Consider the following 17,679-nt stretch of genomic DNA (forward strand, 5'->3'; position numbering starts at 1 on the left):
TAGAGAGAGAGACAGAGAGAGAGACAGAGAGAGAGAGAGACAGAGACAGAGAGACAGAGAGACAGAGACAGAGAGACAGAGAGAGAGAGAGAGACAGAGAGAGAGACAGACAGAGAGAGAGACAGAAAGAGAGACAGAGAGAGACAGAGAGAGAGACAGAGACAGACAGAGAGAGAGACAGAGACAGACAGACAGACAGACAGACAGACACTGACACTGTGACTGATCTATGGGGAGAGTCCTTGGGAGATGCAGTAGGGCAGAGGTGTCAAAGCTGTCATTCAGCTGCATGAGGTTGGCAATATCACCGTGTGTGACCTAAACCAGATTAAAATGTAACTGAAAATATTTAACCAGATCAATAAATGCAGTAGAACATAGATAATGTTAATGGTGGTTTTCTAAGTCAATGTGTCGGCCCACAGGGATCCATATCTTCAGTTTAGTGATCCCTGTTTCTATGGCAACTTTTCAGTAGGATACTGAGATAAAGGGCACAATTAGAGGGATTAATCTGGTCTGGAAGGGCCATTTCTTCTTCAGAGACTAGAACAAAGGAGGAGGATGGGGTAAGATGTAGAAAGGTTTGGAGGTGTTGAATTGAAAGTTGAGGAACTCATGGTTCATGGCCTTACTTATCTCAAAGTAAGAGGCAAAGTTACCTGCAGAGTTCAAAAAGATCTTTGGAAGCCATGTGGCAGAAGGTTGGGGAAAGAGCAAATTGGGAAATAACAAAAGGCTTATGATGTTCCACAGCGAGGACTCAGCTGTGATGAGATTACATGAATTTGTAGGGGCCTTTGGTGACCTAGAGTTGTAACTTTGCCAAACATCAGCCCAGTAAGTGCAGAGAAGGCATGTGGTGGGCATGATCTGAGATTGTGAATAGGCAGGGTATGAAGACAGATAAAGGAAAAAGGAATTCAAGAGTGGAGGATGGTGCATAGTTGAACTGGTTAATTGTAGCATGGAGTGAGGGGAGCAAAGTGAATCCAGGGTAGAGGTGATGTGAGGAGCGGGGGAAAGATGTAGGGGTTGGGCTATACAGGGAAGGTGAAGAACTCATTGAAGTGGCATGAGGCAGAGAGAGAGATGGAAATCCTGGAGAATGGTTTACATTATAGTTTGAGATCATAGAAGTAGTCATATTTTGGGTAATAGTGAGACTTACAGCATGGTTATACCTATGGATGACTGAGGTAGAATGCAATTGAAGTTCATGGGAGAGAAGGAGGTTATTTATGAGAAGAAAAGAGGATTTAAAGGAAGGGGTTTGGTTGGAGAAAGACTGTAATCTAAATACTTCATTCCTTATGAAACCAGAGAGAAACAGAAATAGAGCTAGAGAAAGGGAAAAAAGACAGATAGATCTGGAGAAAGGTAGCCCACAGCATCAAAGAACTGGACCATTTTGGGGGCAGCTAGGAGGCACAGTGGATAGAGGGTTGAATGGGAGTCAGGAAGACTTGTCTTCAGACCCCATAAACTTACTAACCGTCACTTCACCTCTGTCTCAGTTTCCTCATCTAGTAAAATGGGTACAATAACAGCACCCATTTCCTTGGGTTGTTGTAGGATTAAATGAGATAATAATTGTAAAATGCTTAGCACAGTGCTTGGCAAAGCTATTAGTTGTTATTAGATGAGATAGTCAAATGCAATGAACCTCAAAGTATGAAAAGCTTCTCAGGAATGGCAGTGGGAGGAGAACCTGGGAGTGGCAGAGGGTGACAAGGATTATGCCCACTGATTATATGTTGGTGAATGTGTGTGTATGTGTGTATGAGAGAGAGAGAGAGAGAGAGAGAGAGAGAATGTGTGTATATGTGTGAGAGAGACAGAGAGAAACAGAGACAGAGAGACACACACACAGAGACAGAGAGTGAGACAGACAGAGACAGAGAGAGACACACAGAGAGAGTGAGACAGAGAGAGACACACACAGAGAGAGACACAGAGAGAGACAGAGAGAGTGAGAGAGAGAGAAAGAGACAGAGAAAGAGGGAGGGTGGAGAGAGAGACAGAGACAGACAGAAAGACAGAGACAGACAGACAGAGATAGAGAGAGAGACAGAGAGAGAGAGAGGGAGACAGACAGTCAAACAGAGGAGGGAAAAGGAGGTATCAGGGAGAGATTGTACCACTTGTGGTACAATATAGGTAATGGTAATAATAGCATTTATATAGTGCTTTAGTATTTGCAAAGCATTCTCTCTCTCTCTCTCTCTCTCTCTTTCTCTCCATATATATATATACACTATCTCATTTGATCCTCACAACAATCCTGTGAAGTAGGGGCTATTATGAACCCAATTTTAGGGGAGGAAACAGATTCTTAGAGAGAATAAGTGTCATACTCAGAGTCAGAAAGCCAGAAGGTATCTAAGGTGAGGTTTGAACTCAGGTGTTCCTCACTCCAAGTCCAGTATTCTATTCCCTGCACTTCCTAGCCTCCTCAATTCCATGACCAGAGGAAAATGGACAGAGTCAGCTTTGGCGGGGGTGGGGAGGTGGCAGAGGTGAGGTGAAGGTCATGAAAGTTGAGGTTTGTTGAACTGAGGGACAGGAAAGTGTTTGAGGGGACATGATGTTTTTAGGCATGAAAGTCATAGTTGGAGTAGAGATAAAGCCAAGGACTGTCCTTCAGAGCCATTAAGTCAGAATTTTTACTCCCTTGGAAAGAATCACAGCAGACCATATCCAAGGCAAGGGGCATAAAGTGTGTTCTTAGTTGAGGGAGGGAGCAGAGGTACCACACTATAGAAAGTAGATGAATGCTGGAGGAACACAAGAGTGAGGTCAGTGTTAACTTAGTAGATGATAAATAAATGTTTGTTGATGGATTAATTGATTGGGGAGCATGCCATACTATAGGCAGAGAGACAGGTAAAGCTGACCCTAGCTGTCAGTCAAAAGCTTTTTGTTTTATCTAATTATTTTTTCTAACTAGGTACTAAACTTTGTTGCCTCTGTGCTGCTGAAAAATTGTAAATAATATTAGCACTTTCTAAAATTGGCGTGCTGTTGCAAAACCCTAGTCATCCTCAACTTGTTATAATGATGAACTCATTGAGAAATAAGAGAGTGATATATGAAAGAGGTCCCTCTGTCTTTCTTTGTGTCTCTGTCTGTCTGTCTCTGCCTCTGTCTTTGTCTCTGTCTCTCTGTCTGTCTCAGGTTCTTTAGTACATGATCTTTGTGAACTAAGACACCTGCAAAAAATAAGGGGTTGGTCAATGATAATAAGGATCTAGGTGGGGTAATGCAAATATTTCACTTGATAATTTTGCTTTTTATTTCCTGGGCCTCTATGATTTTCCACATTAGAAAGAACACACTGGTGCTCTCTTTAGGATGCTGGTGTTGTGAGATAAGTCATGTAGGTTGAGCTTTGGCTCTATGTAGCTATTATATTTGTATGCAAATGATTTAACCCTTATGACATAAAGAAATTGTGAAATATTGAAGTTGATAGGGACTTTAGGCATATAATCTAACCTCTGCCTTTTGAGGAATTCCCTCAACCCTAAGAGTGGTTATCTAAACTTTGCTTGAAGACTTTCAGTGGCAGCGAACTTACTTGCTCATAAGACCACTCTATTGCTGGTAGCTTTAATTGTTTGAAAACTGTTCTTTATCTCAAGCCTAACTTTATTTCTTGTAACTTCTGCCAGGTAGTCTTCTCACTAAACATAGGCAAAATCAGTCTATTCTCATTTCTAAATGGCAGCTCAGTGTTCACAATTCTTTCCAGTTTCTTTAATATTTTCTCATAATTTACTTTATGGAATTCTCTCCCTCCTAGTTAACCTCCTCTGACCAAATTAAAATTTATCAATATCCTTATTTAAATGTGGTACTCAGAACAGAATTTAATATTCCACACATGCTTTTGGCCTGCATGGAGTGCAGAAGGATGATTACTTCCATTGTTCCGGAATATATTGCTCAATTCAGTTCAAGATGACATTAGTTTTGTTTTGGCAGCCACATCACGTTATTGACTCATATGGGAATTATGATCAAATAAGATCCCTAAGTCTCGTTTTTTCGATTTGAACTGTTATTAAACCCAGTCTATGAATGTGTGTGTGCACACACATAAGATGAGATATTACACACACTCTCTCTCTCTCTCTCTCTGATCCTTTAGTAGAAGGTCTCTGTGAACTATGGTACCTGCAGAAAAATATATTAATCATCCTTTGGTGATGATACTATTTTTTAAAAAATAAAATATTCCTTCCTGTTGTACTTCCTTTTAAATCACTCTTTAGCGATTATCCTATCTTTTGTTTTTATTTTGGGAGGGCAATTGGGGTTAAGTGGCTTGCCCAAAGTCACATGGCTTGTAAGTCTGTCAAGTGGCTGAGGTCAAATTTGAACTCAGGTCCTTCTGAATCCAGGGTCAGTGCTCTATTCACTGCACCACCTAGCAGCCTGGATTATCCTATCTTAATAAAATAAAATACTCCTTCATGTTGTACTTCCTCTCAAAGTTAACTAAGCTGTCATTAAAAGGATGAGCTTCTATGATTCTTGGAATTTCTAGTAAGAATTTCAAATATCCAGCAGTAACACATTTTTTTTTGCTTGTGAACCTGAGAGAGTTTAAGTAACACATTTAATCTCACACAACAAATTAGTGACAGAGGTTGGAGTAGAATCTCCATTTTCTCAGTTCCACTCTGGGATTCCTTCCAATGTGGATAATCACCAACTGATTGGTATGGTTTATAATATGGGCTTCTTGTATATTGGTCTTGGGATACCCTTCTTCTTTTCATCATTATGCTTACACTTGATAAACTGCAAGCCAAAGCCATAAGTATTATGATACTTCCATAATAATATTCATTTGAAATTTACAAACCACTTTCAAGTAGCAGAACTTTATCTTTGTTTTTTTTTAAATTTCCTCATAAAGTGACAATCAAAAGAAAATGAATTGCATTTATTGACTAGTTTTCTTTTTGTTTTTTTTGGATTATTTTTACTGGCAAACAATTTAGTTTTGTATTTTTTTAAGTTAGAAAGGTACTTGTGGGGACTTTTTCCTTATCACTGTATTTCTTGATTACATATAAAAAAGTGAAAAGAATCCCCACATGTGGGATGATATTTTTCCCTTTAGAATTTTTATCTTGTTCAGTAGTCATTGTTTTAGTGTGTTGAAGTAATGTGAAGTAAAGTTTAATTGTGTGTTCCCCCTCCCAGGTTTGCAGCTTGTTCAAATGAATAAAAGAAGAAAATGGAAACCTGAGACTTGAAGGAAGCTATACACACATGTAAAACATGCAGAAATAACATAAGACAGCATTGTGTCTGCCTTGTGTCATGCCAAGGCTTTTGCATAAAGGTTCCCTGAGCCTCTGTCCTGTCCCTTGTGATTCCTTTTGATTCTACTTTCACACCATCTCCCTTATCTGCCCTTTCCTCTCTATTACATCCTGCTATGAATTTAGCTTAAACTGTAATCAGATTTTCTAACATGTTTGGGATATTGTAAAGCCTTCTCACCTAGCTGCTCTGTTTCCAATTTCTCTTTCTCTAATCCATTCTTTATACATCTGTTGAGATAATCGTAACTTATAACTTTGACCATGTCACTGTCTTCCTCAAAACCATCATTGACTCCTTATGACTTGTAAACTAGATAGAATATTAATTTTCCAATATGGTATTTAAGACCTTACTCCACCTGACTCCATGACTTCTTTTCAGAATTATCTCAGACTGTCCTACTTCTTGAACTTTGTATTTCAATAAAACTTGACTACTTGCTTTTCTTGATTCTTCTCATATTCTTCTCTCTCCATGAATATGGGTAGGTTCTTTCTCATGGCAAGGATACACCTCTTCCTCACATCTGCTGGCTAAAATCCTTTTTTTTTTTAAATTTCAAGACTCAGCTCAGGTACAACCTCTTCTGTTTCTACGAAGTTTTCCCTGACCTCCCCAGCCAAAAGCATGTCTGAACCTCTCTTCAAATTTTCCTGGAGTGCTCAAGCCATTCCCTCTGACAGAGAATGTAAACAACTTGAGTAGAGCCATCTTGATATAATGGAAGGATCACTGGGATCCCAGTCAGAATTGACTTTGAGTCAAATCTTGCCCCCAATACTTAGTATTTGCTTGCTTGCAGGAAGTCACTGAATTTCTCAGAGTCTGAATTTTTTCATCTGTAAAATGGGGATAAAAAATATCTGTTGTACTTACCTCACAGGGTTGGTAGAAAGAGCCAATGAGATAATGTATAGCAATGATTCTCAAAGCTTAGGACGGTGCCTTGAACATAGTAGATTTTTAATGAATGTTTATTGATTGATTAACCAAAAATGTGCTTCATTGGGATTCCTATGACTCATTGAGGGGGACAAAAAGTGAAAATTACTTTCATAATAACACTAAATTGATAATACTAAAATATGGAAATTGTAAAAATGGCAAATATTGATAGATAATTAACAGAAACAAAAGCTTTTTGGATGATTCTCAAAAATTTTAAGAATGTAAAGGAATCTTGAGAACAAAAAGTTTGAGATCCACTGATGTATATTAAGGGCTTTGCTGGTTTTAAGCATCCCAGCAGTGGGAAGACCAAACCAAGATTCACCATCTAGTTCATCTCTAGTTCCATATTTTTAAAGAAATCTGCCACTGTCTTAGCACTCAGTGATATATTTTTCCTTTGAATTCTTGTAGCATTTATTGTGTGTAACACTTTGTGGATGCTTAAAATATTCTGTCTTGTATTGCTTGTTAACCATATTTGTTGTATGTTTTGTTTTTCCAATTAGATCATAAGGTCTTTGAAAGGGAGGGCTCTGTTGTATGTCATTGGAGCATTTCGCACAAGATCAAGAATCTTGAACAGAGGTTCTCAGTAGAGGATTGTTGATGAGTAAGATGAGGGCTGACTCCATCCCCTACTCTCCATCCTTGAGAAGTAATGACATTTGGGGTTGTTTTTTATCCTTATCTCCACATGTTTATTTGATATATGGGTCTTGCATGTAATGGAAAGTCAATTTGTCAACTCTATGGCTATGTTCTTTGGTGTTCAGTCTTACACAATGAAAGTGAATTTCCAGTTAAGGAGAGGTGTATTTGCATGTGTGTGCATGTGTATGTGTGCAATGAAAATTGGGTTAAGTGCTTGTTTTCTGGCTATTTAATGGAAATGTGTAATGTCTGATAATTTTACCATCTGATGGAAATTTCTTAACCCCTTGTCTCACAAAAGTAATAGCTGAAATTAAGACACTGTAAGAGAGGTTCTATATATTTATAAACATCAGAGAGGGAGGAGAGAGACATTATTGGCGACCGATTTAAAAGGTAGAATTTCATTTAATATTTCCTTTTCTTTTAAATTTCCAACTTGGTATTTAAATGCTTTTGATTCAAGGGAAAGGGGAGCTGCTAATCACTGCTCAAGCTCTGTATAGCAAGGACACAGACTAGGAGGGATGAAAGCCCATTTATCCTACGTAAAGTAAAAGGGAGATAAAAGTTGTGGGAAGGGTTTTGACTGCTACTTTGGAGAGAAAGTACTTGGAACCAGTTAGCCCTTTAGTTTTTGGGTAGCTCTGACATACTCTCTGACATATGCCAAAGATGGGATGTGGCAGTCACTGCTGCTTGGTAGAATGAAATGTATCTTAGGCACTGCAGTGCACAGGTTGAGCTAAGTGTCTGGTAGACAAAATGTCTCTTCCTTTTTCATGATGATTTATGGTCATAATTACTATTAGTAGGTGGTTGATATTTAAAATGAAATATGGTCCTCCTTCATGTTAGAACAAATAACAACACACATCAATTAGCAATGAAATTAGCATATTGACTGGTTGGGTGAAATATGCATAACATTTGTAACTCTAGTAATAAATAACTTGAAATATTGTGGTTACTTTTTTTTTTTAACCCCAGGGTGTATGGGGAATCTTTCCAGCTTGCTGTCTACTTTAGTTTCCCCAGAGTAGGAAATTCATGGATAACAGGTTGGAACTGTTTCAAACTTAGATCAGAGGGTTAATTTAATTTAATTTAATTTATTTATTTTTAAAGCAATTGGGGTTAAGTAACTTGCTCAAGGTTACACAGCCAGTTATTTCTGGGTGTGGTGCTGAGTATCTGAGCCCGGATTTGATCCAGGTCATCCCAACACTGGAGCCGGTGCTCTTACTTGCTGTGCTACCTGGCCTCCCCAGAGGGTTAATTTTAATGTGTGGCTTATTCTAATCAGCACTTTGGTATGAATTTCTTCATCTGTAAAATGATGGCTGTAGACTAGATGGTTTCTGGGCTTCAACTTTAAATCTGTTCTCCTATGTAGACCATGATTAAAGTAGAATGCCTTTTCTACAGAAAGATTTAGGGGGCATTACTAAATATGTTCCCATTCATTACTAAAGGTATTACTACACATATATGTAATAGGCTGAAGCAACCAATCAACCAGCAAGCATTTACTATGTAGCTCCTGGGTTCCAGTCACTGCACTACTAGGCTCTGAGGATATGGATACAATAAATGAAATTTCCCTCCTAGCATGGATCTTACATTCTAACTGAAGAGTAGCCTGAGACACATAATACACAAGCACATGCACATGTGCATACATATACACATATGCATACATATACATACATGTAATGTGTGTATATGTGTATATATACATATATATATACATATATATATTGTATTCCAAAATACAAATCCATTCAAAGTAGTTGATTACAAGGTGGCTTTAGAGAGAGAGAGCATACTTGCAGTTGATGAGATCAGGAAAGGCATAATATCTAAATTTCACATCTCTCTCACATGTGTCCATCTGCCCTTTTATTTTCTTTTCATCTACTCCATTTCTCCCAGATCCTTCAAAGTCTTTCTGCAGGGTTGGAAAAATGAGCTAATCATGCTGAGTGTGTTGAGGGCATGGATGTCCTGGAGGAAACAAATCTTTTAGTGTCCAGGAAGGCTTCAGAGAAAGAAGCAGTAAGGTCATAGATTGCAAATGGACAGCAGACCTCTGGGGTGGGGGTTGGCGGTGAGAGGGAGAAGACAACCCAGAGTTATTGTGAGGGGGCGAAGAATGTATGTCTACTACTGAGTTCCAGAGAAATATGCCGCCTTGCTTCACACCTGTAGGTATTGTTATTTTTCAAGAGTATGTGAATGTTGCTTTGATTAATAGAATGCTAGAGTACATAACCATTTACAAGTGTTATAGAATTTGTAGTAGTTTTTTTGTCACACATTTTCTCAATCAACAGATGATAATAGGGTAACTATTATTGAGTGGGAATCTGCAACTTTTTAAAACCGAATTGGGGGTCTTCCTACTCAAAAAAAGTAAGGAACCACTGTCATAGAGGATGAACATTCAGCTAAGCAAGTAGGAAACCTGGCTAACCTATGGTTTCTAGCACCACTTTTGTTATCGTAGCTTATTACTGTCTCATGGTTGTATTTCAAAGCATCACAGTTTGTTACAAAGGTTTGTTTTGGAATATTAGTGCTTGGAAGGAACCTTAGGGATTGTCTTGGTCAACAACTAAATTTTGCAGATAAGGAAGCAACTTAGCACAGTTAGCTCCATCAAGTCCTTTTCTTTATTCTTCTGTTTGCCTTTTTTGGTTTCCTTTTTCTCTTCCTTTTCTCTCCTGTATTCTGTTCTTGCTTTTCTCTCTTTCCTCTGCCCTTATTTCTGCCCTCTGCCTTTGCTCTTCCAAGGCTACCCTGGTCAGTTTAGCCCCAGCTGTTACTGTTGTTTAGATGTTTCAGTCATGTCCAACTCTCTGTGACCCCATTTGGGGTTTTCTTGGCAGAGATATTGGAGTGGTTTGCCATTTTCTTCCCCAGCTCTTTTGACAGATAAGGAAACCAAGGCAAACAGGGTTAAGTGACTTGACCAGAGTCACACAGTTAGAGGGTGTCTGAGGCCAGTTTTGAACTCAGGGAAAGGAGTCTTCCTGACTCCAACTCCAGCACTCTAACCATTGAGCCACCTTAAACTCCAGTACTGATTGTATTCTAGAGTCAACTCCAACCAAAGGATGTTTTCTTGCTCTATCGCTTCTTTGATTTCTTTGTAAGAAATATTTATTGAGAACTTCTCATACATACATGGCACTGTACTTAGTGCTTGAGGAAAGGAATAGGAATGCTGAATTTTGGCCTCATGTCTCATTACTGTCACTTGCTTGCTTTGTGATTGTGGGCAAATCACTGAAACTCTTTAGGCCTCAGTTTCCAAATGTAAGCTGGAAGAGGGTAGAAGGTTGGAGGAGGTCAAACTATCTTACCTTTATGGTCCCTTATAGTTCTAAGCACACACAAAAATGTACCTGTCCATTTTGATACTCTTGGTGAAGTTGATACTGACCTTGAACTGATCCACGAATTACAAGGAATTTTGGATCATGGGCTTAAAGCTGGAACAGATTATAAGGGATTGATTGGATCTAGTCCAGCTCTCTCGTTTTGGAGAAGAACTGAGGCCCATGGTGGTTAAATGACTTGCCCCAAATCATATAACCTGTAAATGGAGGAACCAGAATTTGAACTCAGGTTTTCTGATTCCAAATGCAACATTGTTTCTAATGTACCTTACTACTCCACAGCAACATGGTAACCAGACTGTAGCCCTGCTGCTGAGCATTTCTGTGTGCTAGGACAGGCCAGGTATGCTGGTAAAAAGTGAAAGAAGTTTCCAAAGGTTTTTAACCCGGGTCTGTGAACTTGTTTTAAAAAAATTATTATTATTATATTTATTTTTTTATTATATATAATGTATTATTATATTTATGTTTAACATTAACATTATTTTGTTCCAAATTTTCTCCCTCCTTCCAGTCCCTTCCCCACTTTGAGAAGACAAGCAATAAGATGCCCATTATACATGTGAAATCATGCAAAACATATTTCCATATCGAAAAAGCATAAAAAATAAAGTCACAAAAAGCATGAAAAATAAAATGAGAAAATTATACTCCAATTTGCACTCAGAGTTCATAAAACTCCCTCTGAAAACAGCAGTTTTCAATATGAGTACTTCTGAATTGTCTTGGATCACTATATTTCTCAGAATAGCTAAGTCTTTCATAGTTGACCATCATTACAGTATTGCTATTACTGTATACAATGATCTCCTGGTTCTGCTCACTTCACTTTGCATCATTTCTTATAGATCTTCCCAGGTTCTTCTGAAACCATCCCCTTTGTGATTTGTTATAGCACTATAGTGTTCCCTCACAATCATATGCCATAACTTGTTCATCCATTCCCTAATTGATGGACATCCCTTCAATTCCAATACTTTGCCACCACAAAAAGAGCTGCTGTTAATATTTTTATACACACACTTTGATCTCTTTGAGATACAGACCTAATAATGGTGTTTCTGGGTCAAAGGGTAATGCATAGTTTTATAGTTTTTTTTGGCATTGTTTCAAATTGTTCTCTAGAATGGTTGGACCAGTCTGTGAACTTATTTAAAAATATTTTGGTAACTTAATATAATTGATTTCCTTTGCAATCCTCTGATTTTATTTATCCTGTTATTTTATTTATGCTTTTGAAATATTATTCTGAGATGATCCATAGGCTTCATGAGATCACCAGAGGCCCATGGCTCAAAGTTGGTTAGATACTCTAATCCTGTCACCTTTAGTATCAAATATAATACCAATTTTTGGTATTCAAAGTCCTTTATAACCTGGTCCCCTTCTACCTTTTCAGTCTTATTATGACTTCTCTAACCCCATCATGTACTTTCTGATCGAGTCATGCTGGCTTCCTTCTTGTTCCTTGCACAAAAAAGACTCCCATCTCTTGACTGTATTTTCAGTGGCTGTCCAAGGTGCTTGGAAATTTTCTTTCCTCATTTCCATCTCCTGATCTCCAAGGTAAAATCCCACATTTTGCAAAAAACCTTCATGGTCCTCCTTAACCTTATTACCTTCCCTTCACAATTATCTCCAATTTATTCTGTATATCTTGTTTGTATGTAGTTTTTTTTTTTTGCCTATTGTCTAGACTATGAACTCATTAAGAGCAGGGTCTGTTATTTGTTTTTCTCTTTCTGTATCCTTAGTGCATTGCACAGTGCTGAGTACTTGGTGTTTAATAAAAGCTTTTTGACTCTTAACAGCTAACTGACTAGACTTTGTCCCTGTGTACTGCATGGATGAAAGGAAAGATTTGGATTAGGGAAATTGGTATGAATTCTCTGGCAATGTGAGGATGTTGGTAGAAATGGTCTTTTCAAACATAGATTTAAGTTGTCCCCATATTCTTTTAGTACATGGGGAAAAAAACCACCTATACATTAGACTGGAAAGAATCAAATATAATGGGATGTTTAATATTCACCCCCCCATTATTTATTACACTTAAGGGAAGCCAAACATCTATCTCAAGTTGGAGCATTAATACCCCAAAAAGTCTATTACTTTGATGATCCTTTTCCTGGCACTAATCTGCCTTTATCTGTCTTCTTCTCAACAGGCTGTTTGTTTGAGGATGACCTTTGCAGACCATTTGAAATCTGTGTAAATGGTAAGTAGGAGGTCTCTGGCTAACCAATTTCTGCTCTTCCGTGTACACTCTGCTAACTTGAGAACAGTGCTACTGATGTTGGGAGAAAGGTAGAAGAAAGCAAGGGAAGGGTCTTTGAACACTTTGGGTCAGATATTGGGGCAGGGACAATTGTCTTGGTTTAATTTTGTTTATGTGGAATATGGTTGAAGACAGCAGAAAGAATTGAACCTTCCCTGGATGCAGTTGTAGGGAAAGGAAATTGGAAAATCAATTGAAATGAAAAATGTTCTCTTAAAAATACACTGCAGTATAATCTGCCAGCAATTTCAAGCTGCTCCTTAAAGGCCTTTGTAGTAAGAACCGGTAGAGCCTGATGCCACATAAGATAGATTCTTTGGCATAAAAAGAGAGAAATAATCTGGATGGAATATATGCTTCCTCTGGACTTTTGCCATTCGTGTTTTTTTTTTTTGTTCCCTCCTTAAACAGTTTGGTTTCATTTCACTGAATTTTTGCACCTTCCAGCTGTCTGCAAGTTATTGCTTCCCTCTTTCCAAACACCCCCCCCCCTTCTTATGCTTATACAAAGCAGCAGACGTGGCACTCTGCATGAGTAGGTAGGGTTCAAAGTCTACTCGTGTGGCAGATGAAATGTACATAGCAGGAACAGCTGGAGTGCCCTGCACACAATATCTTATTCTATTGGGCTGTGTAAATGCAACCGTTCATTTATAATGCCACATTTCAGGAGGAATTGGTATTGTATCCTGTTGCCTTTGGTGAAATATGGCACAGAGGCATGGTTGGTGGTAGTACAGTGGTGATTGTGGAGGATGGGATGGCTCCCTTTTAAAAGTGAGGATGGACTGACCCACATCCTACAAAGGGAGTCTTTTCTGTCAGACACTCTTTTATATAAAGCCATATCAAGTAGATGCTATTCACAAGTCCCTCTCTCTTCTCTGTTAGCTGACTGTATATCTTGGTTTGTCTCTTCACCTCAGTTTTGACTGTGGAAAGAATTTTGGAGCCCCAGAGCTGGGTTCAAATGCTGAGTTGGCCACTGATTGCCCATACCACTTGATCTCTCTGAGGTTAATTTTCTCTGTGTATAAAATGTGAAGATTGTACTTGATTTCCAAAGTCTCTTTCTTCCCTAATATTTTCTAAGATAAAAAGTGTGCTGGATTTCTAGGATTAAGCTTGTATTAGAAGTCATTGTGTAGATCTTGCCTTCAGTAAACATGGGCACAGGTAGAACAAAAGCCTCTTCTTTGTGGCAGAGGGCTGGCTGGCTGCCTTGAACAAAGTTCCACCTTCCACTCAGATTTGCCTTCATGACTTGCTGACTTGCCAGCTAGACTGGTAATTCTGAAACACCTACAAATGAAATCCTTTCTTTAGCAGATGGAGGATGATTTGATTATCTGAGTGGACCCTTTCTCTCTCCCTCCCTCTCCCTTAAAAATGAGTTGGCTTTGCTTTTAACTTGGGCATCCATCTGGGAAAAGAGATGCCAGGGACTTCTGAGGCCACCTTTCCAAGAGATGGTTAGAGATCATAAAACTTCAAAGGAGGAATGGATGCTTTTTGGTCATTTTTGGCCTGGAAGCTGATTAAGTAGCAGGCACTGGCAAAACTCTTATCCACAGTTGTTCTTACAGGGGAAATGGGGTCAGTGCCTGCAAAAAACAGGAATGAAAATTAATGACCATGTTTACTTTCAAGGGGGATTTTGTTATAATTTGGACAGATGGTGACCTAGGTTAGAACATAACCACATCACAAGTTATTTTTCTGGTGAAATTGCAATAATAATAAATAGCTAATATTCATATAGTGCTTTAAGGTTTGTAAAAACTTTAAATGCATTATCTCATTTGAGCCTCTGACCAAACATGTGTGAAAATTTTGTTTCATTTTTGGTACAAATCTGTGATCCTTAATTGTTGTGAGTCCAAGGGCATGTTGGAGACTGTGCTTGCATAGGGAGAGAGAGAGACAGAGAGAGAGAGAGACAGAGACAGAGAGAGACAGAGAGAGAGAGAGAGACAGAGACAGAGAAAGAGAGAGACAGAGACAGAGACAGAGAGAAACAGAGACAGAGAGAGACAGAGAGAGAGAGACAGAGAGACAGAGAGAGACAGAGAGAGAACAGTGATTGTTGAATTTTCATTTTGAGCATTTACACTTTTAGAAGTCAGCAGCTGCTACAAATCAGGGCTTGATTTATTATTTTGTTCATTGCCTAGATTTAAGGAAGTAGGGGAGAAAATAATGAAGATTAAACTTAAAAGTGCTTTCTGTACCTTCTTTCTTTTTGGAAGCTGGTTGTTAATCATGTAACGAAAGACTTGTCCTGGATGCTGAGTGGTTAAGTGACTTGTTGAAAGTATTGAATTTCATCTATAGTAGGGCTTGGACATTTGTCTTTTTTTTTCTTTTTGGAGGTGGGAAGGCAGGGCAGTTGGGGTTAAGTGACTTGCCCTACATCACAGGGCTAGTAAGTGCTAATTGTCTGAGGCCAAATTTGAACTCTGGTCCTCCTGATTCCAGGCCTGGTGCTCTATTCACTGTGCCACCTAGCCACCCCAGAAATCTCTCTTTTTGACCCCAAAGCCAGGTCACTATCAACTGTTCTGTGCTGCCTGTTATATAAGAAGTGCCCTAGGTATTAATATCCTCATTTTATAGATGAGGAAATTGAGGTACAGAAAGGTTACAATGACTTGTCTGTGCTCACACAAGTAGTGAATTTTGAGAGGTGGAATTTGAAATCCAGTCAGTAATATACAAGTTTCTTGAGGGCAGTATCTATTGAATTTTTTTCTTTATATCTCCATTGCTTGGCACAATACGTGGCACATAATAGACATTTAACAAATGACTGATGAAGTGAATACAACTTCCAGCTCCAAGTTTACCTCACTGACCTACTATTCCACCCTGCCTGGTCTGAAATCATGAGTCCAGCTGAATCTGGCCACATGTTACCTGTGATTGTGAATAACATAGCATCATAGATTTAGAAACAAATGGAACTATTGGGATCCTCTTGACCAGTCCTCTTATAGCTGATGAATTGGGTCACTAGAGAGGTTAAGAGAGTCACTCAAGGCTATTTAGATAGGGGCGGCTGAGTCAGAATTTGAATACATGTCCTGACTCCAAATCTAACACTTTTCCCACTTCAACACCATGTCTTTGCTACCATCCTGGTAAATCAATTCTGTGCTCTTTCTCTTGTAGCCAAGGCTACTGGGGGTTCATGAAGGAAACAAGTCTCTAACTAGATATGTCTGTCTGCCTGTAAGCTGTGGCTAGAAGGAACTTTCTAGTCACCATAGGCAGTCTTAAAACTGAAGCCTTTTCTTTCTTTAAAGCAATTGGGGTTAGTTAACTTGCTCAAGGTTACACGGCCAGTTATTTCTGGGTGTGGTGCTAAGTATCTGAGCCCAGATTCAATCCCCAGGTCATCCCAACACATCCCAACAACAGGGCCGGTGCTCTTACTCACTTAGCCACCTGGCCGCCCCCAAAACTGAAGTCTTTTCAAAGGCAGTAGACATTTCTATTTTATTTATCTTTAAGATTCTTTTGTAATACAAACTGCCCCCTTTTCTGGTCACTGAATCTAACTCCCTTGTATATTTGTAGATTAGCTCATGCAGTTCTTTCATTGGGGCAGGTTTCTCCATTGTTATGCTTAGATACAGCAAAGATTGATTATTAAGAAGCTAGGAGAGAAAGGGGGGGCAGGAAAAGAGATTCCATGCTTGAGTAGCATCAACAAAAGAAAAGAACCCTGTAATCTACCTTTACCCATCACCTCTCTTTGCCTTTGTACTATGGAATTATACTGATATTAGATTAAGCTAAAAGCTTTGGAAGGGCAAGGCAATTTCCATGTAAATACATTCACAGTCCTGATTTTGGGGAATAGATAGTGCTTAGAATTATTTTTAGCACCATTTAGGCCTACAAAGCAACAAGACTGGTCTTATAAAACTGTACTCTTTGCTTCATTGATACGGAATAATAAAACAGAGATCACTACTGTCTTTGAAAGGACTTAAGATTAATGGTTGCCACTGGTGACTGGACAGTTCATTCCAGCCACACTATCGAGGCAGATGGATATATCTAGCAGGATACTTATTGATTTCATGGATTTTGAGTCTCCTTGAATCAGAGAGGAGTGCAGATGCAAATGCTGCTAATGGATAAAGGTCTTCCTAAAAGGAGATAGAAACACTGACCATCTAGCACACTCTAAATCTGACTCCTGAGCACAAAGATTTTTATCTCGGGCCTTTGATATAGATCTACTAAGCCATTAGATTCTTTAAATAGTCGCTCATCCCTGATCCTTATTGTTTCCTCAAAATTAGTATTAAAATCCTCAAAGTTAATACTAAAAATGCCTAACTTTCCTGAGGTTGGCTTTGCATTTAACTCTACCTTAGGGAATTGAATGAGGCATCATTTAAGTCCTGGTCTTTCCTTAAAATTCAACATTGATTAAGAGTCTACTGAATAGGTATTAGGCTTAGAAAGACACAAATGAAAAAACTCTGCCTTCCAGAAGCTAACATTTTGTATCTTCCCCCATCTTGGCTAGCCTGTCTTTCCTCCCTCACTCTCAATAAGTTTCATGTTGCCCCCATGCCACTCCTTGTATTCTTTAAGAATGAGAATCATTTTAATATCACCTGAAGCATAACTGAAGTAGGGAATGAATCTGCAATAAGACAAACCTATCCTTCGTGCCTAAATTAAAAAAGAAACGACAACAACAAAAAGATGGACAGTGTTCTGTCTTTCGGATTATCCACCCTGCCATGTGCCAGTTAGTCTGTATCATCCACAATAGTCTATTTCTCTATTCCTTAGTTTTTCAGATAATCTGCAACATCTTTGTTGTGTTTCATCTCATTTACTGCATAAACTAAAATTATATATATATTTATACAAATACATGCATAGCTGTATATGTATGTACATATGTGTACATATATACATATCTCTATGTATCATCTATCATCTATCTGTCTATCTATCAATCATCTATCTATCTATCTATCTATCTATCTATCTATCTATCTATCTATCTATCTATCTATCTATCTA

At 38.6% G+C, this 17,679-nt stretch overlaps 1 protein-coding gene across 1 annotated transcript in view; it reads left to right on the forward strand.

Moving 5' to 3' along the window:
- Positions 1-17,679, forward strand: part of LOC138159851 (receptor-type tyrosine-protein phosphatase N2-like) — a 1,065,359-nt gene that overhangs the window by 186,899 nt on the left and 860,781 nt on the right. Inside the window, exon 2 of the mRNA XM_069086126.1 lies at positions 12,517-12,567. Within this exon, the coding sequence (XP_068942227.1) occupies positions 12,517-12,567 (51 nt within the window). The remainder of the gene's footprint in view (positions 1-12,516; positions 12,568-17,679) is intronic.

Source organism: Petaurus breviceps, unplaced genomic scaffold (assembly GCF_028583685.1).
Source record: "Petaurus breviceps papuanus isolate PSGF00001 unplaced genomic scaffold, PetGlider_PUasm1.0 178, whole genome shotgun sequence".
Taxonomy (NCBI): domain Eukaryota; kingdom Metazoa; phylum Chordata; class Mammalia; order Diprotodontia; family Petauridae; genus Petaurus; species Petaurus breviceps.